This window comes from Zeus faber (genome assembly GCF_960531495.2).
Source record: "Zeus faber genome assembly, chromosome: 1".
Taxonomy (NCBI): Eukaryota; Metazoa; Chordata; class Actinopteri; order Zeiformes; family Zeidae; genus Zeus; species Zeus faber.
Genome location: NC_137193.1, coordinates 40,274,379 through 40,301,878, shown reverse-complemented (window position 1 = coordinate 40,301,878; position 27,500 = coordinate 40,274,379). Strand labels below are relative to the sequence as shown.

The following is a 27,500-nucleotide window of genomic DNA, read 5'->3' as shown; positions in this document are numbered from 1 at the left end:
GTAGCCTAGAGGTGCATTGTAAGGGATTGTAATCCGGGTCTGCCAGGTCAAGTTTGCAAAGTACCTGTGAATTTCACTGTCTGAGGGTAGCACCCAAGGAAACAGTTGGGGGGCACAGACTTGTAAGTGACTTCTGACCCAAGCCACACCCTGTTTTTTTGTATAAAGCCTGCTGTCTTAAGAAATGATATCAGATTGATCAGAACGCTGCTTTGGAGCAGTACTGAATCTTTCTCTTTATTCTGCAGAATAAATATCTTGAATATTCTCAGTTGTTGTTTTTCTTGTAGCGGGCATCTTAACCTCACTAATCTTTGCGGAATCATTTCTTTCACAACACACACACACACACACACACACACACACACACACACACACACACACACACACACACACACACACACACACACACACACACACACACACACACACACACAGACACACACACACCTGTCTCTCTCACCCTCACTCACCTCTCTCTCTCTCTCTCTCTCTCTCTCTCTCTCTCTCTCTCTCTCTCTCTCTCTCTCTCTCTCCCATCTCTTTCAATTCACAAAAACAAACACATTTGCATTCTGGCAGCTCAGCCCTTGTAAGTCATCCATGGTGCACTGATTAATTATTTAGGATCCTGGCTGTACCGCCACTGTCCTCAGGAGGAGAGGGAAGGGGTGAGGAGGGGGTGAAGGGATGAGAAGGGGTGAGTGGTGGGTGAGGCGGCTGCTATGGTCTGGGTCTGAGCAAGGCTTGCCAGCCAGCACAGGTGGCATTTTGTCGGGTAGATGTCCAGAGGGGGGGTGGAGAAGAGGAGGGGATGGCAGGAAGAAAGGAGGAGAGATTGGGAGAGGGAGAAAGCGGGGAGAGGAGAGGAGCAGAAGAGGAGGGGCAAGAGACGATTGGGAGGATGGAGAGGACAGGGGGGGAGGAGGAGAGGAAAGCAGGAGATGGAGAGAGGAAAGCAGGAGATGGGGAGAGGAAGAGGAGAGGGGGAGGAGAGGAGGAGAAGAGCAGGAGAGGATCGGAGGAGAGGAGTAGGAGGAGATGGGGGAGAAGACGAGCAGGAGAGGAGGAGAGGACAGGGAGCAGAGGATGATTGGAGATAACGAGAGGGGGGCAGGATGAAAGGAGGGGGATTATGGGGAAGGGGAACGGGGGTAGGAGAAGAGGGGAGAGGAGAGAGGAGGGAGAGGACACGGGCAAGCAGGAGATGAGAGGGGGAGATGGAAAATAGGAGAGGAGGAGATGAGAGGGGGAGATGGGGAAGAGGAGAGGAGGAGAGGAGGGGGAAAAGAGCGGGAGATGGGGGAGGAGACAACATGCAGTGACTGGATTTATACACAATAGTGTCAGTCAGTGCATAATTTTGTTTAAATCCTGTGATTGTTTTGTTGTGGTGTTTTTCTTCATTTTAAACCATTTGACAGCACCCGCTCGTTCTGGATGGACGAGCTCTCATACCAGAGCCCGCACAGCGTGGATTACAGGAATATTTACGTCGACAAAGAAAATTAAACCACAATAGATGGAGTGTGCGTCCTCCCCAAATCCCCGTCTTTGTGCTGCTGTCAAGTCGTGTTTCACCGGCCGAGTTAGCCTCAATCTGCAGCGGCTTGGTATTAACAACCCACTCTGAGACGCTGCCGTGGAAGTGGGAGTGAGAACGGACTGTGATTATTACTACAGCTTCAGCTACCACCAGTGAGCGCATCCAAATGATTCTCATGATTCGCGTAAACGCATCTGTGCTGCGATACGCGGTGACACAAAGACACGACGAAGCTCACTGACACATGCGCACACACACACACACACACAGACACACACACACACACACACACACACACACACACACAGAGACAAGCATACTTACATGTATTTGGAAACACATATAAGAGTATTGACTTACACACAGGGACACACACACACGCACACACATGCTGTACTGTATACAGACACACACATAAACACACACATACTGTACACACACACACACACACACACACACGTAAATTCCTGGGCATGCAGTGGGGATCGTTTGTGCGTCAGACATGGCGGTGACTCGTATTTTCAGTGTGTGGAATTCTCACCTCACGCTTGTCACGTTTGCCTTCTGGTGAACTCAAATCCAGGAGACATAGAGACTCAGCACTCACAGGGACAAGGACTGACTGGGGAAGACAAACTAAATACACAGTGGTAATGACTAGACCAGACACAGCAGGGCGGGGAAGGGAACACCTGCAGGACAATAAGGGAACACAGGACCCCGAGGAAAAAGAGAGATAGAGAGAGAAAGAGAGAGAGAGAGAAAGAGAGGGAGAGAGACAGACAGACAGACAGACAGACAGACAGGCAGACAGACAGACAGAAAACAGGGAGATACCAGGACAGGTGGAACACAGGACTACATACACCTCGCCTCCAGGCCGGCGTCCGACGCCCTCCCCGGGATGAGTCAGTGGGCGTGGAGGGGGGGCTGTGATCGTACGCTCGGGCTTCATTTGAAGCTGGAGCCAAACTCACTGGGAAACTTCAAGCGGGAGAGCGGTGAAGGGCGATGAGCGATTGTGGCACCGCCCCTTGCGGCCGCCTGCGCGAGCACCGCGTGTCGATTACGCACATTTGAGTATTTTTCGAGCTTATGGAGCTTGTGCGTAATCACCGGGTGTCATGACATTTCACTGCATATATGTACGACCGTATGTGTATGTATGTGACAAATAATCTCTTGAACTTGAACTTGAACTTGAACTAGGGAGAGAAGGATAACAACAACAAACAGAATAAACTTAGCATACAACAAACACCAAAAAAAGGCTGAGGATCATTCACTCATTCACACAAACAACAACATTAACAAACACACTCCCAGAAACACACACGTAAACATACACAACACAAAAAACACACAGACACATGCACAAGTGTTAACTTCATGTTTCTGTGGAAGTACTGAAGTAAAGTAGAATTAAGTATTGAATCAAGATAGACCCAGTGTTCAATTTCTTAGTTACTGTTTAGTTTAGATTGAATGAGGTTACATTAGGACACACACACACACACACACACACACACACACGCACACACACACGCAAACACGTTTGATTCGATTAGATTCGATTCGATTCAACTTTATTGTCATTGCACAAAGTACAAGTACTGAGACAATGAAATGTTGTTTAGCATCTAACCAGCAGTGCAAAAGAAGCAGTAAAGTGCAGTGTATGTATCAAATATACTGTAGGTAATATATGGACACATACACATGTATATGTCAGTGGTCTGGTTTGGTTATCGGTTGTGCACTGCTTTTAGTATTCATTTCTCTATTAGTATTAATGGCAAATAATTTTTCTATGTGTGTGCATACTGTATGTTGTAATGAATGTTTGTTTATGTGTTGTAGTTTTGTAGTGGGTGTAGTGTGTGTATTGTAGTGTGTAGTTTGACTATGTGGTATGTATGCATGTGTGTGTCTATTAGGTTTGTATTTCTCTGTGTTTGTGCATGTGTGGCCGAGCTGGTGCCACCCTGGCTAGGTCACTAGTGATGTAAGACACAGTGTGTGTGTGTGTGTGTGTGCGTGCGTGTGTGTGTTGGCTGTTATCCACTGTGGATCTACTGTAATTGACAGCTCTCTCCACACACTCACAGGTGCTTTACTGGGACTATAAATAGTGTTTAAACGATGGGGGGGCTCCTCCATTAAAGCCCAAGAGCCACAGAGCTGCTCATCATAAAATATTTTTTTAAATGCAAGAGTTTGGAGGGTAAGAGTCAGAGTTATGATGAACACTTTAATTATTATTATTAATTATTTTTGTAATACTTACTAAGATCATATAGACGTAAAAGAAAGACAAACCTTCCTGTCACATATCAGCCTTGTTGTAGCCGGGCCTTGTTGATGAGGCCAGCCAAGACGGGAAGAAACTGTTCTTGTGGCGAGAGGTTTTGGCCTTGTTGGACCGCACCCTCCTGCCAGAGGGAAGTGTTTCCAACAGTTTGTGTCCAGGGTTGGAGGGGTCAGCCACAATCTTACCTGGACGCCTCAGGGTCCTGGAGGCGTACAGGTCCTGGAGAGATGGCAGATTGCACCTTCTCAGCGGAACGAATGACATGCTGCAGTCTGCCCTTGTCCTTGGTGGTTGCAACAGCGTACCAGCTGGTGATGGAGGAGGTGAGAATGGACTCAATGATGGAGGTGTAGAAGTGCACCATCATCGTCTCTGGCGGGTTGAACGTCCTCAGCTGCCGCAGGAAGAACATCCTCTGCTGGGCTTTCTTGATGATGGAGCTGATGTTCAGCACCCACTTGAGGTCCTGGAAGATGATGGTTCCCAGGAAGCGGCAGGACTCCACAGAGTAGTATCGGGAATCACACAGGGTGATGGGGGTGAGTGGGGCTGCGTTCTTCCTGAAGTCCACAACCATCTCCACTGTCTTCACTGCGTTAAGCTCCAGGTTGTTCTAGTTGCACTACGTCGCCAGATGGTCAAGCTCCCACCTGTAGGTGAACTCATCCCCACCAGAGATGAGCCCAATGAGGGGGGTGTCGTCTGCAAATTTCCGGATTCGAAGTAGGCTGGTACATGGCATGTCTCCAGTGAGGTGTTGAAAACGTCTACGTCTAATACCAGAGACAGCGGGTCAGCACAGTGCTTCAGGGTGGATGGAGAGACAGAGTCTGGTCCGGCTTTTTTGCGAGGGTTCTGCCTCTTGAGGAGCCAGTTGACCTTCTTCTCCAGGATCAAAAGAGTCATCACAGTGGTGGAGGGAGGGGGGACCTCTGAGGTGAGTAGCTGTGAAGAGGTCCAGTCTCCTGCTGTGGTGGGGGAGGTGGAGCTGGTAGGCTGGGGCTGGTGGAAGCTGTCACGGGAAACTGTCCCATTGCCTTTCAAGGCGACAGTAGAAGTTGTTCAGGTGGTTGGCCAGGCGTGAGTTGTTGAGGCGTTTTTGGTTTGATGTTCGTGATTTGTCTGAACCCTTTCCAGACAGAGGCAGAGTCTGGCTGAGAACTGGTGTTGGAGTCACTTTGAGTACAGTCGTTTAGCATCTCACTAAACCTGTACTTAGCCACTTTAAACATGTCTGTCCCCACTCCTAAACGCCTCCTCCTTCTATGACATTAGCTGTCTGAGTTTAGCTATGAACCAGGACTTGTCGTTGTTTTAACTCACCCTGGTACATGATGGTACACAGCTCTCCTCACAGAAGCTGACGTATGATGTCACAGTCTCTGTGTACTTATCCAGACCCTTGGTAGCATTCCTGAAAACGTCCCAGTCGGTGCAGTCCAAGCACGCGTGAAGATCCTCCACAGCTTCACTGGTCCACTTCTTTGACGTCCTCACCACAGGCTTACACAGCTTAAATTTCTGCCTGTATACAGGAATCAGGTGGACCAGGATGTGGTCAGAGTGTCCCAGTGCAGCTTGGGGGACGGCGTGATAGGCACTGCTTACTGTGGTGAAACAGTGGTTCAAAGGATTCTCCTCTCTGGTGGGGATGCATTTAATAAAGTGTCTATCTTTGGGGAGTTCATGGCTGAGGTTTCCTTTGTTAATCTCGCCAAGGACAATAACCAAGGAGTCCGGGTTTGTCCGTTCCACACACCGTATCTGGTTGGAGAGCATGCGCTGTGCGTCCTGCATGTTGGCTTGTGGTGGTACATAAACAACGACCAGTATGAATGAAACAAACTCACGGGGAGAATAGAAGGGTTTGCAGTTAATGAAAATAGATCCCAGATCAGGAGAGCAGTGCTGGAGGATCAGTGTCATGTCATTACACCAGCTACTGTTGCTGTAAAAACACAAACCTCCGCCTTTAGTTTCGCCGCCGGAAAGTTCTGTGTCCCGATCCGCTCTGAAGAGTTGGAAGCCTGCCAGCTGCAGCGCAGAGTCCAGTATCATCCCACTCAGCCATGTCTCCGTGAAGCACAAAACAGAAGATAAAGAAAAGTCTCTGTCCCTCCCTAACAGTAGCGGAAGTTCGTCCAGTTTGTTTCCCAGTGAACGCACGTTAGTGAGAAATATTCCAGGTAACGGTGTGCGATATCCGTGTTGGAGGAGGCGCACAAGCGCGTCTCCCTGTCCTCCGGCGTTTCACTGCGTGCGCGAAAGTGAGCACGCCTTTTACTAGAATGTTCAGTAATTTTGTAGCCCTGATGTTCATCAGCTCTTCTCTGGTGTAAGAGCTCCCAAAATTGTCACAAAACACTAAATTAACAAACGAAAGAATACAAAACAATGCGTACTGACACACCGGGGCGACAATACGAGGGGCCATCTTGGATTGTATCATATTCAGTGGCTCATTCTTGTGTTGTCGTTGACATGTACACATCGTCCATTTCTCCCATTTCTCTCGACATCGCTCCTCTTGAGCTCTTTTCCTATGAGTTAACTGTTCCACATCATATATTTGGTTCACAATTTTCAGCCGTTCATCTTGTGTTGGTGGTTCTGCCTTATACCATCTCTTCATAATTCTATAGCTGCCACTAAGACTTTCACCAAATACCTGTCTTCTCTCCTGTCATATTTCCAAAGTACAGTACTATACGTGACCTCGGTATATCGTAGCCCAGTATTTTGATGATGACCACATGAACATTTCTCCGAAAGTCTACAATTTCAGGACAAAGCCAAAATACATGCGAATGGTCTACATGTATTATTTATTTAAATGAAGACTCGAGTAGTGGTAGACCATCACTGCTAGGGGACTTATTTGTTTTTCATTCTACTCATTGCTTTCTCTATTTCAGCAGATGTAGGCTGGCTAGAAACATTGCCATAATAGTTTCTGAAGATAGTTTCTTTGTGGTTTCATTCTGATTTATGAGTGTATCGATTATCTTAAGAATGGTCCTATCTGCCTGTTGTTTTTAAAGTCTTTTTGCTAGTAATGTGGTTGTTCTAGTACCTCATAGTAGGATTGTTTCAGAAATCTTGCTTTCTTTTCTTTCTCAGTGGTTAATAATTGATCTACAGTATACTATCCCTAATTTCTTTAATTGGTGGTAATAATGTGGAGTCTCATGTATTCTTATTTAAAGCAGTTTTTCCTTTTCCTTCTGCTTCTTTTTTACAGCTCTTTTGATAGATGCCATCTTAGCAATCTCATGACTGCTTTAACAGCATCCCACAAAATAGCAGGGTATTATATTTTCATTTCGATATGTTTTTGGTTTTTTGATCCATTCGACAATTGATTTATTATTTAATAATCCAACAATTTACCTCCATGATATTTTTTTTCTCCTGTGGTTTTAATTTGACTTTCATATAAACTGCACAGTGATCTGATACGTCTTCTTCAATTTCACACTCCCTTACCCTGAATCGGTCCTTTTTATTCATAAAAAATAAATAGTCAATTTGAGCATAACTTTTATTAGGCGGTTCTCTCCAAATATCAACTATACCAAATTATTTTATTATTCTCTTGATCATTTCTGTAAAATGGTTCGTATTTTTCTTATTGTTTGTTGTGTCTAAATGATTGTTTATCACAATGTCAAAGTCACCCCCACAGATGAATATTCCTTCCCTTTCCAAAATGATGTTATCAAGCAGAGTTGAAAAACCTCACTTTAAGGTTGGGCATAACTGTTAACCAATGTCACCGTTTAATTTTCCCGTTTTCCTTTCACAATAATATATTTTTCTTCTTTATTACAGATTTCAGTAGTACATTCAAATTTCACTGAATTACAGTAGGAATGAGTATAGTCACGCCTCTTCTACACCCACGGTGGAATGAATGACAATACAGGATGTATTTGCATAGCCAAACCTCTTAAGCATCTCATTTTCCTGCCTGTCTCTTGTCAATATATATTCTGTGCTTGTCCCCTTAATTTGGTCGTTTCTGATGTTTAATAGCGTTATTCAAACCGTTCACATTCAACGACAGCATCTTAATATTATTCTCTATCTTCTACTTATGGATTCATGTTGCAATTCAAACCCAAACATAAAAATAGCATTTTGGACTATGTTACATCAATCGAACAGAGAACTTTGTGACTTTAAAGGAAAAGGAAAAGTTCCCTGTTGGTGGGAGGAGGGATAAGTGCCTCATTACTATAGGGGCTGTCGTAGTCCTAGTAGTGAGAAAATATCCACAAACTGCTATTCCACTTAAACTAGACGTGTCCAACATTAAGTGCATACGTAAATCACTCCCTCTATCGGTTTCATAACGTATTTGAATAGGTCATAGGACTTTCATAATATGTGGCCCCGAATTTGCATGTTTTTGAATAGTATAGACCTCGACAAAAAGAAGAAAGAAAACAACAAATTAAGTTCTTAAAATTTGTATTGTATAAACAATAACAAGTGGATTGTAAAGCTCAATCTAGTTTGGAAAATTGTATTCAGGTTTAATTGCCATAAGTAGTTCTAATAACTCTAATTATACCCATCTCACCAGGTGCCGTTTCCAAAACAAAATGTATTCCAAGCTCTATCGCACAGAAATCTTTGCGATAGAGGCTTAATTCTATCGTGTCTTATTATCTATCTGGACCAGCCTTATCGCTTCAATCCCTCGGGTTTTAACTGCGCGAGCCTCTCTCTCGCACGCCGGGCCGCTCTGTCTGTCGCGTCGGTACGTTTCCAGGGCATCACTTCGTTCAGTCGCTCCTCCGCCGCCGTCACGGTGCTCACCCCGCGTTGTCACCGTCACCTCGCTTCAGCGTTTGCTCAGATCCCGGGTGGCCCCGTCGGCGTTCTTGTAGCTCCGCTGTCTGCAGTCTCAGTGCCCTCGTATCTCCGTGTGGGCCTGTCCGGTACCAGATCCCCTTCTCCTTTAGTACGCCTTTGATCGGCCCGTATGCCTTGCGTCTTCCCATGAGGTCGCGTAGTCGTTGTCGAAGTAGAGCCGCTTGCCATTGAGTTCGATCCTCTGCCGCCACGCTTTCTTAAGGATCAGTTCTTTCACATGGAACTGTAGAAAGTTTACTTTTATTGATCTCGGAGTTGAGGTCGCAGCCGGCTTTGGGATCAATGCTCTGTGAGCTCGCTTGATTTGGAGCTCCACTCCATCAGGTAGTGTGAGATGACTTTTAAGCAACTCACTTGTATATTCAGTGACTCATCTCCCCTCTTTATCTTCCGGTACTCCATTAATACAGAGATAATTTCTCCTAGAACGGCTCTCCAAATGGACTATCTTGCTCTGTATACCCATGTTGTTTTTCACTACTGTCAGCATCATGTCTTTCATCTGGAGGAAGGCTGATTCCGGGTCTGCTATCCCTCTTTGCGCAAAAAACTTTGTCTTTAAACTCAGTAAGATCTTCTTTCAAAGTTTTCTTGACACCGTTTTTCAAATTCACCAAGATCCAGTCTCATATCTTGATTAAAGTCTTTTAGGACTTTAGAGATTAATGTCAGACCCTCTAGCGGTGCGTTTTGATTAGTTGTTACGTTAGCTTCTCCTGACGTTGTTTCTTCGTCGCTGCCATCTTTTTTTTCTGTGGTCTCGGCCACATCTGAGTTTTCTCGTGTTTTATACATTTTCTTGTCAGTCTTATGACTCCTTTGCGATTTCCCTCCTTTCATACTTAAGTTCAGCTCACAACTACACGTCCACTGGAAGGCCTATTACTATTATTATTATTATTATAGTTTATTATTATTATTTATTCATGTTTTTTTATTATTATTTCTTTTAAATTTGATTATGTTTTTATATTTCTATATATTTTTATTTGATTTATTTTATTTTATTCAGTTATCCAGTTTTCTTTCCTTTTGTTATAAGCAGTAAACAGTTGACTTAAAACAGTAATGATTCTTTAAATTAATCAAATATTGCTTTATGGTAGAACTTACCTTTATTGAAAAAGTGCGAGCCTGCTGTCCTGTGATGGAGGAAGGGGGTAGACGTGTCCTTGGGTTTATTTAGGTTAATTTAGGTTTATTTAGGTGTGTAAGGCATGATAAGATTTGAGGGGTTTACTGTTGTGAAATTAGCTTTTTAATCTACTGTTTGTTTTAATATCCTGAGGCGAGCACGGATTATCGCCTGTCAATCATAATCAACACCATACCGGCACACCAAAGGTTGGGGTGAACCACTATTGTGTGTGTGTGTGTGTGTGTGTGAGAGAGAGAGTGAGTGAGTGTATTTCTTTGTTTACATGTGTGTGTGTGTGTGTGTGTGTGTGTGTGTGTGTGTGTGTGTGTGTGTGTGTGTGTGTGTGTACCTCCCCTGGCCTGCTCGGGCTCAGCATCACAGTGATTGACAGCCTTAATGGAGTGATAATTCCACACATCATGCGTCTCCACAGCCTTGTCGCAGCCGGCAGTCGGGATAATCACTCTCTCCAAAAACTAAACCATTTCTTTCTCAATTTCACTCAATCATCTCACTCCCTTTTTTTCTTTATTTTAACGTCACACTGTCTGCCTAAATAACCCTCTCTCTCTCTCTCTCTCTCTCTCTCTCTCTCTCTCTGTGTTCTCCCTCTGAGGTGTTTTTTTTTATTGTCATATCATATTTAATTGGGGTATTTGGGGTGTTGTGAGTGTGTCTGTGTGTTAGTGAGTTAACCTCAAGACCGACTGAGGGGAGTTTGTTCTTCACTCAACATTTGGTTCATGCCCACCAGCCAACTTTTTTTTTTTTGTTTACTTTGGCTATAAATGGCAACCTTGGCAGAACTATCAAGACACTGAGAGAAACTGTATCTGTATTGACTTTGTCGTCATTAGAATGAATCTTTGTTTCTCAGTTTATTGAACTTCCTGCCTCAACTGGACTGGAGGATAATAACTGTCACCTGGTAGTAAATAGGCAGCGTAATGATCCATCCATTGATCAACAAATATTCGATAGACTCGAATAGATTTCCTTACCATTGAACAAATTCCACACCCTTGAATTTTGCGATGCTACAGCCTTGTTGGTGTTCCATGTCACAAGATTTCCCCTGGCTCCATCTGGACACACCTGGGCACCACTGGGACACCTTCTTTGAAGAGTTTCCAGAATTGTGTTCTCCCTATTTTTTTTTACTTTAATAATCAATATATCTCATATCTCATCTCTCTTTCTCTCTCTCCTCTGGTAGGATGAGTGTCGTAACTTCATGAAGGTTCTGCTCAGTAGAGAAGGTGGACTCTTCGTGTGTGGGACCAACGCCTTCAACCCGCTGTGTGCCAACTATACGGTGAGTTCTGCAGGGCACCTCACAATTCAAATACATGCATACTAGTGATGAACAACTCTTGGACTTGGACTTCCAGACCGAAGGAAAATTTGAATCTAAAAATATTGAATGAATCGGTGATTTAAGCGGCCTTTTTAACCTTCACATACAGTATTTATTTTTTAAGTGGCCCTGGATCTACAGGAATTCCAATGTTGCTTTCCGGCGGAAACAAATACTTTGCCAACAGCGAGCTAATATTGTTGTCGTGTTCTAGTCATTTTATATACTCTAGTCTTGGAAATTCTAACATATCTGAAGGAATGATGACATGACTTGCAAGGCCCCTTCCTGGAGCCAATCAATCGGTTGCACAAGGTGACTGGTAATTATGATCATGCAAAAGTTCAAAAATGAACTGAAATTCTAGGTTTTGTAGGGAGCCCTGCGAGTGTCTCCCAGACAACATTTAACCCTGTTGTTTTGAAGTTGCAGCTCTGTGTTCCCCTCAGAGGCTTGGCTTGTTATTGGCTGGTGGTTCAAATTGTAGTTCTGTCGAGCTTGTTAGCTTTGAGGCGCAGAGACAGACAATCAGGAATAACTAGAAAGAGAGAAAGATAAAACAGAGAGGAAGAAAAGAGGAGGGAACTCACGGTGCGTGTGAGAGGAAATGAAAAGAGAATTTATATTAAAGAAAAAATATATAAGAAAAAAAAATAAAAGCTCTGAAAGAACAGAGAAAATTAGATTTTTCGATAATAAATGAATAACATAAAACAAAAAACAATTATAATGAAAAATACAATCTTACTGGGATTGAGATCCCACTGAAAAAGAAACGCTGTACAAAGTAATTTGTAATAATTCACTAAAAATGTACTGTTACTAATAGTAAACAGCCTACTACAATCAAACTAAATGTTTGATTGTTTGATTGCGATGAAAATGCCTTTTGATGATCAGACTGTGATTTTCATCTATTCAGGATGATTGTACCATCATCCAAAAACAGAATAAATTATTTACAGTTGAGAAAGGGAATGAGCAGCGTGGGGGTATTGCTATTTATTTATTTATTTATTTGTTTGTTTGTTTGTTTGTTTGTTTATAAACGATTTGTTTTATTTATTAATCCATTCATTATTTATCTTTCTATTGAGCTTGTTTACTTGCCTCTATTAATGGACCCATACGGATTCTCCTACCCATTAAGGAGGGAGGTGAGAAGGAAACAAACAGATTCAACCAATTAACTCCAGAACAACCTGGATAGATCTTTAATTGCTTTCCCCGAGAATAAAGACACCTAAAACCCCCTCCTCCACCCCTCCCGTCCGCTCTCCGACCAGCAGGGAAGTCGCCCGAATCCTCCCCCGCTCAGACCCGATCCCTGACCCCTCCGCCCCTTGCGCAATTACTCTAACAGGTTTCAAACCGGCTGAAGCAAAAGAAGAACAGGAAGACAAAGAAACAGCTCATGAATATTAATCATCCCATTGAACGATTTTACATCGTTCCTCTGGAATATTTGATGCGGGACAAAGGTGTTGAAATGTGGCAGAGAGAGAGATTGAGAGAGAGAGAGAGAGAGAGAGAGAGAGAGAGAGAGAGAGAGAGCGAGAAAGAGGGAAACAGAAAACAGATGAGTGTGATGGTGAGTTTTGGATTTCAAACATAACGTGGCACCGGAGCGCAGAGCCCGAACTGATGCCATCATCTGTCAGCTGCTAATGACATTGGGGAATTGTGGCGTAGGACACACCCGTCTCACCCGTTTCACCTGTCTCCCATCTGATATGCGGGAGACAGGTGTATCTCTTGTATCTCTGGGGACTAGTTAGCGAAAGCTAGATGCTATTTTATTTATAGCAGTGTTGTAATTTTCCATTTTCAAGTTAGGAGTGATGAAACTTCAAATCATAGCACATACATCACATCCAAGGAAAGTGGAACTCTTAATAAGGTCATATACTTACTTTATGTCACACCGAGGGAAGGTGGAACTCCAAATAAGGGCACGTAGGTCATAGCCAGGGAAGACGGAACTCCAAATAAGGGTATGTACATCACAGCCAGGAAAGCTGGAACTCCAAATAAGGGCATGTACATCAAAGCCAGGGAAGGTGTAACTCCAAATAAGGGCATGTACGTCACAGCCAGGGAAGGTGTAACTCCAAATAAGGGCATGTATGTCACAGCCAGGAAGGTGTAACTCCAAATAAGGGCATGTACATCACAGCCAGGGAAGGTGTAACTCCAAATAAGGGCATGTATGTCACAGCCAGGAAGGTGTAACTCCAAATAAGGGCATGTACATCACAGCCAGGAAAGCTGGAACTCCAAATAAGGGCATGTACGTCACAGCCAGGGAGGCTGGAACTCCAAATAAGGGCATGTACATCACAGCCAGGAAAGCTGGAACTCCAAATAAGGGCATGTACGTCACAGCCAGGAAAGCTGGAACTCCAAATAAGGGCATGTACGTCACAGCCAGGGAAGGTGTAACTCCAAATAAGGGCATGTACGTCACAGCCAGGGAAGGTGTAACTCCAAATAAGGACATGTACGTCACAGCCAGGGAAGGTGTAACTCCAAATAAGGGCATGTATGTCACAGCCAGGAAGGTGTAACTCCAAATAAGGGCATGTACATCACAGCCAGGGAAGGTGTAACTCCAAATAAGGGCATGTATGTCACAGCCAGGAAGGTGTAACTCCAAATAAGGGCATGTACATCACAGCCAGGAAAGCTGGAACTCCAAATAAGGGCATGTACGTCACAGCCAGGGAGGCTGGAACTCCAAATAAGGGCATGTACATCACAGCCAGGAAAGCTGGAACTCCAAATAAGGGCATGTACGTCACAGCCAGGAAAGCTGGAACTCCAAATAAGGGCATGTACGTCACAGCCAGGGAAGGTGTAACTCCAAATAAGGGCATGTACGTCACAGCCAGGGAAGGTGTAACTCCAAATAAGGACATGTACGTCACAGCCAGGGAAGGTGTAACTCCAAATAAGGGCATGTACGTCACAGCCAGGGAAGCTGGAACTCCAAATAAGGACATGTACGTCACAGCCAGGAAAGGTGGAACTCCAAATAAGGGCATGTACGTCACAGCCAGGGAAGGTGGAACTCCAAATAAGGGCATGTACGTCACAGCCAGGGAAGGTGGAACTCCAAATAAGGGCATGTACATCACAGCCAGGAAAGGTGGAACTCCAAATAAGGGCATGTACGTCACAGCCAGGGAAGGTGGAACTCCAAATAAGGACATGTATGTCACAGCCAGGGAAGGTGGAACTCCAAATAAGGGCATGTACGTCACAGCCAGGGAAGCTGGAACTCCAAATAAGGGCATGTAGGGGAAGGGAAGGTGTAACTCCAAATAAGGGCATGTATGTCACAGCCAGGGAAGGTGTAACTCCAAATAAGGGCATGTACGTCACAGCCAGGGAAGGTGTAACTCCAAATAAGGGCATGTACGTCACAGCCAGGAAAGGTGGAACTCCAAATAAGGACATGTACGTCACAGCCAGGAAAGGTGGAACTCCAAATAAGGGCATGTACGTCACAGCCAGGGAAGGTGGAACTCCAAATAAGGGCATGTACGTCACAGCCAGGGAAGGTGGAACTCCAAATAAGGGCATGTACATCACAGCCAGGAAAGGTGGAACTCCAAATAAGGGCATGTACGTCACAGCCAGGGAAGGTGGAACTCCAAATAAGGACATGTATGTCACAGCCAGGGAAGGTGGAACTCCAAATAAGGGCATGTACGTCACAGCCAGGGAAGCTGGAACTCCAAATAAGGGCATGTAGGGGAAGGGAAGGTGTAACTCCAAATAAGGGCATGTATGTCACAGCCAGGGAAGGTGTAACTCCAAATAAGGGCATGTACGTCACAGCCAGGGAAGGTGGAACTCCAAATAAGGGCACGTACATTGATGGATGAAGAGGGAGTTGGAGTCCAACAGTAAATCTAGGTGGTTTTTGACAGCATACAATTTTATTTTCTATTATAAAAGATATTGTTGTAGTGTATAATGTAACTGAGATTTTTTATTCATCTCATGGTGCTTTCTAGGGGGCATTACGTCACAAACAGTGATCACCCCGTGTGGTTCTATAGACCACATAACAATTTGGGGGCTACAGTTTTGGAAATTTTATGCTGAAAATGGGTGGTATGCCCCTTTAATGATGTAATACCTGTAGATTACCTATTATTATTATTAGTCGCTGCCTTGTTTATTGTGTATTTATGGATGTGTGTGTGTGTGTGTGTGTGTGTGTGTGTGTGTGTGTGTGTGTGTGTGTGTGTGTGTGTGTGTGTGTGGCATGCATCACATATCAGTGGGACTATGTGGGGGCATCTGGATCTGTGTTCTCGCTAACTATTCGCTAATGTTTGGGTGTGAATGTGTTTGTTTCCCTCCATGAGACTCATATTGTTTTGCTAATCACCACCAGTACATTGTTATTGCGCTGTTTATGTTTTTATGTTTTATCTTTCTCAGTACAATCCTCTAGTGGGTCGTGCTGACGCAAGACGCAGTCACATCCTCTGAATTTCTGTGTGTGTGTGTGTATGTTACAGGGAGACTCCCTGGAGATGATCGGGGAGACGGTCAGCGGAATGGCCAGATGCCCTTATGACCCCAAACACGCCAATGTGGCTCTGTTCGCAGGTAAGACACTCAATTCCCAAGATAAGATATGTAAGCTAAGATAAGATAATACTTAATGGGGGGCAATTCATGTTTTACAGCAGCAAAAGTTAACAAAACAGTGCAAGAGTGCAAACTATTAACAAATAAAAACCTTATGTACCTTTTTATTTTATCCTTCATTTTATATTAGTAGTAGTATATATTATTAGATATTTAATTATTTTTATATTATAGTTATCAGGAGTAGCACTATGTTGACTAATGAGCCCAATATGGGCAGGTGGCAGTTACACTAAAATAATGAACAAAAATGAGTTTCATGCTCACTGACTCAGAATGGATGTGAATCCATAAGCACGACACAAGAACAATCAGGTAAGAAGTCAAAGTCCACAAGGTTTATTCCAAATAAAACAGGCAGGGGTCAAAACCAGGAGATCAGTTAGAGAAGGCAAACTTATCCGACAGGGAACAGGCAGAGAATCAAGGTCCAGGGAATCGGGCAGATAATCAGAGTCCAGGGAATCAGGCAGAGAGTCAGTCCAGGGAATCAGGCAGAGAGTCAGAGTCCAGGGAATCAGGCAGAGAGTCAGAGTCCAGAGAATCAGGCAGATAATCAGAGTCCAGGGGATCAGGCAGAAGTTCGAACAGAGGGTGAAAGGAAACAGGTAGCAGTGCTGGAAAGCTCAATGTAGTGCAAGAAACAATCTGGCAGAGAACAAAGGGAAGTGGACTGGTATTTATACTGAGGGACTATCGAGGGAATTAGCTACAGGCGGGGGAAACCAGGTGAAGTGAAGGAAGTTGCAGCAAAGCAAAAGGGAGTGGTAGGATCTGAAATGACATGGAGGTTAATGACATGGCAGGAGGAAATGACCAGATGAAAATAAAACATGAAAAGTATGAATACTGGGAGATTGGGTAGGATTTATGACAATGAGATTAAATTAGTCTAAAATGATGTGTAGGGTTAGTAATTTGTGGTGGAACTCTTACCTTGCAAATCATGGATATCAGGGCTTAATATAACTAACAATCTAATAACAAACCGCAAGGTGTCCACAGGTTCAACTAGTTCAGCGTCAGACTCTTGTCATTACTAAACAAAAACAGCTTTGTTAACTACCGTTGTTCAACTACCGTTCCCTTACTATTTTTACTTTCAAAATGAAAATTGCAGAGAAACAAGGGCCTGTTTGGCCCCGAAGAACCTGCTGTACTCCAGAATCAAGCTTAATCTAGTTTTTTGAAATGTAATGTCAATGTCATTTACTGGCGTTTCTGTGATTACGATCAAATCAGCGAGGACACGTGTTGTGAAAGTTCACCTCTTGGCTATCGTCCCATTATCCTTCATTTGCTTAAAAGTTGAAATTATATTTATTTTGAGGCGATTGGTAGGATAACAATAGTAATCGCTGCTATTACATTATTGACTATATAATCAGTGATGCAACATTATGATCCCTTCCCATAATAATACACAGCCATTCATGCGTGCGCCTGTGTGTGTGTGTGCGTGCGTGCTTGTGTGTGTTTGTGTGTGTGTGTGTGTGTGGGTGGGTGTGGGTGTGTGTGTGTGTTTGTGTCCATGTGCCTGTGTGTGTGTGTGTCAGAGGGGAACCTCTTCACAGCCACGGTGACAGACTTCCTGGCCATCGATGCAGTGATCTACCGGAGCCTCGGGGATAGTCCGGCCCTGCGCACCGTTAAACACGACTCCAAGTGGTTCAGAGGTACCTCCAGGGGGCGATGTCTGGGCCTGTGTGGGTGTAAATCTGTCCCAGTGCTTATGGGAATAACATCTGTTATTACACAAGCGCTATGTGTTTAAAAACCCTTAAATTGAATTAAATGAAAAGTGTCTAGTATCACTCCACTGCATTTAGATGTTGAGTGAAAAATCAGATCTTTGCAAGTATATAGTACTCTCTATTGGAATTACTCAAGTGCAAGTACCTCAGTAGGTCACAGTCACACTGCGACAAAAGGACAATAAAAGTAAATGCAATAAAGAACTTTTCACTCTAACTATATCTGACACAGACATATAGGTTTAAACCTATAGGTTTATATTTTGGCTCCCCATTTATAAAGCTTAAATAGTATATTCATTATATTCGTTATATTATATATATTATATTATAATGTTTTATTATATAACATTATATTCATGATGATATTCTACCCTTTATCCTTTCTTTTTCTTTGATTCTTTCCTTGATATTTTCTTTTATGAGGGATGCAGGTACCTTGACAAAAACATCCGGTCTGTGCCCAAAAAAAGTAGATTGGCTGGGTACACAATCCATAAAAAGGTCAGCAGAATAAATAAATTGATAAATAATCGTACCGCCTGTGCCAGTTTCGCCTGCCACTCGCCAGCCAAGTGGGGTTTCTCAGGGCCCTCCGACACGGAGAGACAGATGATGGGGTTGAAATCACACCAGTTCATTGCAGCAAGTGGGCTAGTTGGAACAGGCCCGGAGCAGACAGACAGCATGTCATGACTCCTGTGTTTGTTTGTGGGGATGGGGGCTCTTACCTGTTGCTTGTTCATTAGTCTAACGAGCAACATTTCATGATTTGTTTGCGGTACGTCGCGCTGCAGTATGTTGCTGCTATTTTTATGATATGTCCTGAATGAGTTGTGGACAAAGTCACCGCTATGCATCTGTGTGTCCGCTATATGGGGTGGTCAAGAGTAAACAAATACAATGTATACTGAGAGATGCAGACTTCCCTTCGAAATCGACTGTTATCCGCTTAATTCTGAACTGATTTTCATGAAATTTGGTTTGTTATAAACGTGTGAAATTGAAAATGATACTGGTTACTTATTGGAATTAAATTACTGGGGGCGAATCAAATCATGTTTTTTTATTCACCACCAATATGTGCCTCATATTGCTTTAAGCTTTCATTTAACCACTAGATAAGATAAGATGTTATTTAAACATTGGATCTTTTGGATCTTTTTGTTGCACATTTTTTCATCTCAGTTGTCAGATTCTGTGAAACTGACACGACAATACAGCAAATAGATACATAATTCTTGCTTTTTGCCTTTGTAGGGCTATTTTTTATTCTTCAGTTAAACAGATATTGTGATGTACTGTAGATTGTCTTGCAATGTTTTAAGTATCACAAAATCGCTGGGCAACGTATTGTGATAGTATTGTATCGTGAGTAACTCTGCGATTCCCAGACCACATTCAAGGGGAAAAAATGAAGGGTCGCAAATATACTGTAGTTGTGCCACATAGTTTGAAAACCACCGCCTCATATCATATGAAAGCCAGTCCCGAGTGTGACAAACGAGTCCCCAATAAACATCCACGCAGTAATAATCGCCTTCTTTTTGGGTGTGCGATCAGGTTTCGCCGTGTAATGAAAGTTTCATTTTCTCCACCTCCCGACGCCGTTCTGCCTCGGATCGGAACAATGTCTTTAAAATTGTTGTGTGATACCATGTCCCGAGCAGTTTCTGCTCCTTCATCTATATTTCATTCACCTTTTACCATTTCACCATTTCTCTCTCTTTTCAGAGCCATACTTTGTGAGCGCTGTGGAGTGGGGACCTCACATCTACTTCTTCTTCAGGGAGATGGCCATGGAGTTCAACTACCTGGAGAAGGTAACTGATGCCTCAGCTGTTAAATATCTAAATGTCCAAAAGAAAAAAGCCACATAAATCGTCCCACCCTCAATAAATTCAATAAAGTGATCCACACTGATAGGACAATGTTCCAGGTGGAACAACACGGGTGGTGTAACCCGGCGTCGACTTGAATGTTCTCTTCCTGTCGTTATCTGAATGTCAATATCAGCGTTGACCTTTCCTGCTTCTTTTTGTTTGTCTGAATATCTGCACCAACAAATCCAGCTTCGAACAAATATTTCACATTTCATTCAACCTCCATAAAGGCTTTATTTTGGGCCCTTCTGGAGGATTATCTGGCCGAAGTATAAGTGGGGGGGACAAGGCCCTTGAAAAATGAAAAATATGTCAGTGACAACAAGCTTTTAAGCTTGGCATGTTTACAGGAAGCACAGTGAGTGTGTTGCTTAAACAGTTTCAGCCAACCACAGGCGAGGGTGTTCAAAGGGGTAATTTTTGAGGAGCACTGACATTTTCATGAATAATTGATTCCAAATTCGCTATTATAAAACAATGATCTGTCAAAACAGGGTTTAGGCATTGCAAATAGCATGCAAATGGCTCCTTTTAAAAATCACTCTCAAACCAAAGAGGGCTTTTTAACCTGTGTGAGTTTGGTTGGAGATAAAACGCACGCCGCTGGAAATGTCTCTACCTCGGTACCAGAGTTATTTTTCAGGCTTGTTGAAGGTGTTGTATGGCAGCAATTCTCAACCTTTTTCCCAAGGATCCTCAATTTGATATGCATCAGGCCACTGGGACAACAATCTGAGAAGATTTTCATTGTTAGGTTTGATTTAGCGTCTATACTCAGTGAAACAAGATAACAGTGATTCTCCAACAGTAAGAGCGGTCCCATGCGCTAAATACCCAGATTAAGCTCAATATTCGGGTGAAGATAAGGATGCGTTTAAGGTGTTGCGTTGCGTTCACATGTGCTTGGAATAATGCAATTACCCAAAAATGAGTGGCATAGTGTAGCTATTGACTGGAAGTACTTGGTCTCTATCCGAAAAACCCTCTGTCTCCCTGAATGTATTCGGTTCTTGCGCCCAACCAAATATCTCTGTATTTAATTCCTTCATCAAAAGAATGGTCTCACTTTCCGGCCAAAGGTGTGCATGTTTAGCAGCATGGTGTCCGCCTAAACAACCCTTTCCAAGTCATTATATGCTGTGGAATCACTGGGTTTTGTGGCGCATGCACAGTTTCGATACGCCGAACATATCTTGGTTCAGGTGTTTACATGCCACAATAAATGAAGGATGGAGGAGTAATCCAGATCTGTCAACCGGGTGGAGCTTACGCCTATTTCAGGTTTAACTCGAGATAATCTGGGTAAGCAGTTTACAAGACATTTGCAATATTTCAAATATTACCTTAATCCATTAATAACAAGGAAGTTTAACTGTTAGTCATTATGCTGGGGACCCACTTGGAACCTCTTGAAGGACCCGTTTTCCCAGGACCCCACGTTGAGCACCTCTGCTGCATGGTGTGTGTTCTTGCAGGTGGTGGTGTCTCGTGTGGCCCGCGTGTGCAAGCGCGACCTAGGCGGCTCGCAGCGCGTCCTGGAGAAGCAGTGGACGTCCTTCTTGAAAGCCAGGCTCAACTGCTCCGTCCCCGGGGATTCACACTTCTACTTCAATCTGCTGCACTCCACCAGCCCTGTCATCCGGATGCACGGCAGGGACATCATCCTGGGCGTCTTCTCCACCCCCTCCAACAGGTAACAGCCAGGCAGACAGCCCTCATTTCTGTGTGGCTGTTTTGCTTTCTTTATGGAAGTAATGTCTTTGTGTGGAGTTCCACCTTGGTGTCACTTCGACTTCCGAAATCCTGCCGTCAAACAATAGCAAAGCTTCTTTGCCTCTGTCTATCTCTGAAATGGTGAATCGCTGAAGAGTCAAAAATGGAGCTTTCATTTTACCCGTGTCAAATCGTCCTATTTTATACAATTCTGCCAAGAAATTAACCGTTACACAATAAAGCTGGTTTGCGGTAGGTCGTGAAGCAGGGGTTAATGTTTTTTTATAACAGTTGTCCGGATTCTGTGAAATGCTGCACAAGTAACAAAAGTAACCCCGTGGACTTACGTCTGGACCAATGCATGCATGTGGCTCTTCTGGCGTTCTGTTTAAATATTCCTGAAGAACGCTGTTTAAAGAATTAGGATCATTCCTGGAAGAGGCAGTGCAGACACAAAAGAAAAATCGGGTCCTCCAATGGTTCCTAGAACTTCCTGTGGTGCAAAAACAACTTCTTTGAATGATTGTAGTTTCCGGGGTTTTGTAAAACACAGCACGAGTTACAGTTTTCCGAGTTTCCTTTAAAAGCTCAAGCTGTCTGTCTGTAGATGTTGTACTCGCAAGTGGCTGGAGGGGAATTAATTCCTTGAGACGAAGCTTGGACTTATATAACTTTGGATGATGATGTCACAAAGCAGCCCGCTCCTGAAACTAGTGAAATTACGACAGTTTTTCACAAATTTCTGCTCCAAATGTACATTGATATTGATCAAACTCTGAAACGTCTGAAATGTCCACTGAGTCCTCAACCTTGTCTCTGCGTCCTGCCGTCGTGTTTCAGATGCTTTCAGCCCGAAAAAAACGCTGAGTAATCACAATAGGGATCCAGCGTTGCGGGCTGATTATAAAACAATACAAAAGTGCATAAAAATCAATTAATAATAAACTAAATTATAATAAAAATTGCAATAAAATAATGGATTGCACTAACGTGTATATAACAGAATTATACTTGTTCAATAACATTAAATGTCGTTATTAGCAATTATAATCATTATCTATATATAATATAAATATGTCTCTGCAAAGTGAGCGAGGGCAATAGGAGGTTGATCGCAGTGGCAAATTGGGATCATCTTGTTTTAGCATCACTTTGCTCTCACTATTTTGGGGCTTGTGTGCGTGTATGTCTGTGTGTGTGTGTGTATGTGTGTGTGTGTGTGTGTGTGTGTGTGTGTGTGTGTGTGTGTGTGTGTGTGTGTGTGTGTGTGTGTGTGTGTGTGTGTGTATATCTTTCGGAGACGTGGAGTCCCGGTTCCCCAAAGAGCAGCAGACAGACAGATAGACAGGCTGTGTGCTGCATCTCACGCCGTTCAGCTGGAAAATCCACTAGACCACTGTAGTATACAGTAACTGCCTTTAAGCATCACAGAGGACAGAGGAAAGAGGGAGAGAGAAAGAGGCATGTGGGGAGGTACAGCTCGGGATCATGGGGTGCAGTGGTAGTAATTCAAGACACATGGAAGACTTCAGCTGAGGACAAAGGGGTGATTTGTTGCAAGACAGGGCTAAATTGAAACGATGACAGGACAGGAGAGGACGGGGGGGAGGGATGGAGGAGAGGAGGGAAACTGGAAGGGAGGGAGGGAGCGAGGGATGCTGCCGTGTATACAGGAGATTAGAGGAAGGACGGGATGTCTCCACACCAGGGATGTCCAGGATTCAGAAGTGAATTTTAGAAAAGTCACTCAGTGTCACTGTCCGCTGGTGTCCAAATTGTCCAAGACAGCACAGCAAGTATTTCAAGATCAAACCAGTGTTTCTGTGATTTCTGTTGTCAGATCAGTGTTGCCTTAACAGCTTCATGTCTTCATTCCCTTATGTAATAAAAATCCAGAATTCACACTATTCAGATCAAAACAAAAGCTGTTCTTTGTCCAAAAGGATTTAATTAAAATAATGAATCGACACAGTCTCCTGTTAAAAAGTCATCACCAACGCCCGGCAATAATCCCAATTAATCCTAATGTAATTCTCTTTACTATTTCTCCTTTTTTTCATTGATTTAAAATGTTGGCCTACAATCTTAGACACCATATGTAACAAAGCAAAAAAATGGCTCTGAACAGAAGAATGGAGAGAGGGAGCTAAGAAAAAAATAATAATTAAGTACAAGAAAAGGACAAAAGAGGAAACAGGATTCAATAGAAGGAGACGGTGAAGTCAATGGGAAGAGGGAAGGGACATTAGGAGAGAGAGAGAAAGAGAGAGAGAGAGAGAGAGAGAGAGAGAGAGGGCTAACAGACAAAGTAGTAAGACTGCACATGTTTTTGGTTGTTAAAATTTGTTATAAATCACACTAGACGACCAGGTGTTAATGTGGTACTCCGTGAGATTTGTTTGTTACAAAATCTCACTTCATTTTTGTGGCCATGTTTTAAGAAACACACATTTTCAGTGCATTTTGTTCGATATGGATGAACGTTCACAAAAATAGAACAGACAAAATATCCCCGCCACCTCAAGTTAAAAAAAACCCAAAACAAATCACATGATCAGGAGAAGGCAAACTTTGGAGAGAAATAAGTGACTGACGAGGGTAAACCTGGATGAAGAAATGAAACGTTGCAGTTTCACATGGAATCCTGAGACTTGTAGCGTAACCCCTCAAACACAGACGATCTGATGGACCGACACTAACGCGTCTTGGTTGCCAGGGAGGCCACATTTGACCGTGACTCCTGCTCATCAGCTACGACTGAACTGTGTCAGGGAGTTGGAGGAGGAGGAGGTCAACGTTACACGAGGCGAACAAAACAAAAACAAATCTGACACGTTGGACTTTCCGCGCCTCGCCATCCTCGTGTGACTCATATGTTGCGTGGGTTCTCTTGGGCCGTGTCTTGTGTGTCAATGTTGATGATGGCTTGTGTTATTCTGACTGCAAACCTAATTTCCCCTCGAGGACGATACAGTTTTCAGTTGAATTATGACAGGGGCAAAACGGCCCAATATCGGCCGAATCTTAAGCGTAAAAATTTAAGCATAAAAATAACTAAATGGAAATAATTTCTGAGAAAATGCTAAATTGTCTCTTTGGCTTTGCTGAAGAGAGAAAGTGGCATCAAGGCATCAATATAGAGGAGATGCGATGAAAATACATTTTAGCATAAACTTGCATTGCCAGCTCCTCCAGCAGGTTAGCAGGTAAGCAGCAAGTACCGGTACCATTTCCAAAATTCTCCCTCCTTTCACCTCGGTTGGGGTTTGACAGCTGTTGTTGCTAGGCAACCATCATCGGCACTCTTTGGACGATCTGTTCTTATCAGGAGATCATATTCACATAATAGAAGTTGACAGGTCGAGTCACATTTTTTGTGAAACATTTGGATGGAAGCTTGACCTGCGGTCCATGTTTTGCCACGCACGTCACACCACACAAATGATAAAACAGAGAGGGATGAAGGGAGGAAGAGGAGGTGAGGAACAGTATAATTGTAATTTGTAAATTGTAAAGTGTAATATGGGCGACACATCCAACCCTCCTCCTAGCCATCGCGATAACACTTTAATCAGGAGCTGAACGCATCTAGCCTTCTGTCGGTGAACTGCTCCAGCTCTAAATAACACAGGAAAACTCCAGACCATTTTCACAGCCTGGTCTGTCCAGACAGACAGAGATGTACGACTGAGTAGATGGATCGAATAAGAAGCGACTGAGAAATATATATATATATATATATATTAAACAAAAAACCACGTTCATATGGAGGTTATCAGTCCACCACCATGACTCATGCACTACGCTTCCTTGGTCTTTTTACAGCTTCTCTTCCCAGCATCTCCACTGGACGCCTTCTGCTCGCCCTTCTCAAGCCTTAGGGATTATTTTTAACAGTCACATTCCAGCTCTTCGCCTATTATGGGCTTCCAAGCCACATCTGTTGCAACATCGCTATATGTGTGTGTGTGTGTGTGTGTGTTTGTGCGTGTGTGTGTGTGTTTGTGTGTGTTTGTGTGTTGACTAGAGGACGAAAAACGGAAGAGAGAGAGAGAGAGAGAGAGAGAGAGAGAGAGAGAGAGAGAGAGAGGCAGTGCTTAGAGATGCCTGCAGCCTCCAGGACAGACAATCCCTCCCCAATTCCCCGGCCTGGTCCTCCACATGACCACCTTGGTTGAACGCCGGCTTCCTCTCCAAGGGGGGATGAGAGGGGGAGAGCTGTAGCTTGGACTTCCTCCTCTGGAGCCCCTGCTGCTTGGGAGTGGTGGTCTTCACAGGTCTATGGGTCGTATGGGTCCATGGTCAATCTTGCTCGGTTCTGTACTATCTCAGGAAAATGGGTCTGGGATTTAAACATTTTTAAATCAGTGCTTTCAATTAGATCTTGGGTGGAATTTCCTGTGTTCAGTAATGGTTCAAGTCCGAATTTTGGGACATGTGACGACCTCCAGTTGAGCTCTGGAGGTCGGGGGAACCAGGGGAATGACGGGGAAGGTTCTGTCTTCCCTTCACTCATTTACTTCAGTCATTTACTGATTTACATGAATCAACCATCAAACTTCTACCAGCTATTGAGCAGCTTTCCATTTTGTCAAATTAGTGTTCTTGTTAAGAACATTTTCTTTTCATCTTCGTTTTGAGATACATCTGCCACCAGGGTTGGCCCCCGACAAAGTGAATGAGTGATCGATTTTGGACACAGCCAGAGAATGATAGAGAACACAAGAGCAAAGTAAATACAGCGCCTGTTGTTTCACAGCTGGACTAGACAGCGATCTGCCAAGAAAAAGGAAAAGATGAAAAAAGTTCCTCCAAAGGTCAAATAAGGTTCTGATGAGTAACTGCAGAATCCTTGCTGTGTCTTTATGGCTTGCTCCACAAAACACTCGCAGTGATGGGGGTCGGTTTGGTGAGAAACCACGCCTGGATCCACGATGGTGGGCGGATGAGGTGAACTCATTAGGTTTTTATGACAACCATCCTGTCCACAGCACAGGGAGCTAAACAAGGCGGTGCCAGACCACCGAAGACCAGAACGATTGTCTTTGTCGGGGAGGAGTTGGATGGCAGGGTATCCTGTGGGAGGACGAATGGGGGGACAAGAACACCAGGAGGACAAGACGCAGGAGGAGAAGAGGATTATGGGTTTACAGTTCAAGGAAATCACACACGGGGGAAGATGCACAGATGTGCTAGCTGTTACCCCCCCCCCCATCCCCAGGCTTACACCAGCACGGAAAGCATCCGAACGCAGCGGAATGTAACTACAGATGCAGGCAAGGATGTGAGCGAGAGTGGTCAGATTGGCGCAGAGAAATGGAAATGCTCTCAGGAACCAGACGAACGGGGAAAACCTGCTTAAACATGGAGATGAAGAAGCAAGATATTTCGCAGCAGACTAAACGGGTGAAAATGGAATGCTGGAAAAAATGAGAGGAACGCAGGTAGAGGAAGGAAGGTGGTCTGAAAAGACTGATAAACTGGGAGCTGTGTGAGAGAAACATGGATGAAAGGAGAAAAAAATGGAAATCACAGGATTGGCAGTAAAAAAAATTCCTTCACTCTGCCGACTCTGCGCTCGCTCTCATTTCCCTCCCTACTAAAGTGACAGGTCGGGTGGCAGGAGTTTAGCAGTGTTTTCCCATCTGTCAGTGAGCTGGTTACATGTCACCTCTAGGTTTTTTTTTTTTGTTTTTTGTTTTTTACAAAAATATGTTTCTCTATTGCGGTTCCTGCTGCAACGCATCAATTCAACAGTCACCAGTAAATGGTTTTGACTTAAAGCGGAAAATTGTGGTGTATGGGTATCCCAGCTGGCACGCCCACTCAATGCCAAATAAAACCATTACTTCACACTCGTTCTGCCTATTTTCCCACTACAGCCTGATTGACTACAGCCTTTTGACCCCAAGTCTATTATGCAACTCAAGTTGTGTTGAAAAAATCCTACAACTAAAATCTTTCATTACAGGCGGTCATTACATTCACTTTTCTGTCTTTTTTTTGGCCTAGAGTTGGTGAGAATCCGCTTCCCATCACTGGTTGTCACAGTTTAATGAATGAATGATGTTCAATTATGTCCATCATTTGAAGTCTGGACAACATTTGAGTTGGTAACCAGGAAGTGAAATTGGCTGGAGGTGGTCTTTAAGCAGTGTGGAGAGGTCACCCCCCAAGTCAAATTGCCCCTGGCCGCCTGGAAGGCCCTGACCCCTTGTAGGGCCCTGCCTGGCTGGAGAGCACAAGAGA

At 43.8% G+C, this 27,500-nt stretch overlaps 1 protein-coding gene across 1 annotated transcript in view; it reads left to right on the top strand.

Annotated features, from left to right (window-relative positions):
• Positions 1-27,500, top strand: part of sema6bb (sema domain, transmembrane domain (TM), and cytoplasmic domain, (semaphorin) 6Bb) — a gene marked incomplete at both ends in the record, with an annotated part of 95,258 nt that overhangs the window by 20,345 nt on the left and 47,413 nt on the right. Inside the window, 5 exons of the mRNA XM_080011132.1 lie at positions 11,093-11,191; positions 15,769-15,859; positions 17,458-17,577; positions 19,390-19,478; positions 21,014-21,231. Of these exons, the coding sequence (XP_079867258.1) occupies positions 11,093-11,191; positions 15,769-15,859; positions 17,458-17,577; positions 19,390-19,478; positions 21,014-21,231 (617 nt within the window). The remainder of the gene's footprint in view (positions 1-11,092; positions 11,192-15,768; positions 15,860-17,457; positions 17,578-19,389; positions 19,479-21,013; positions 21,232-27,500) is intronic.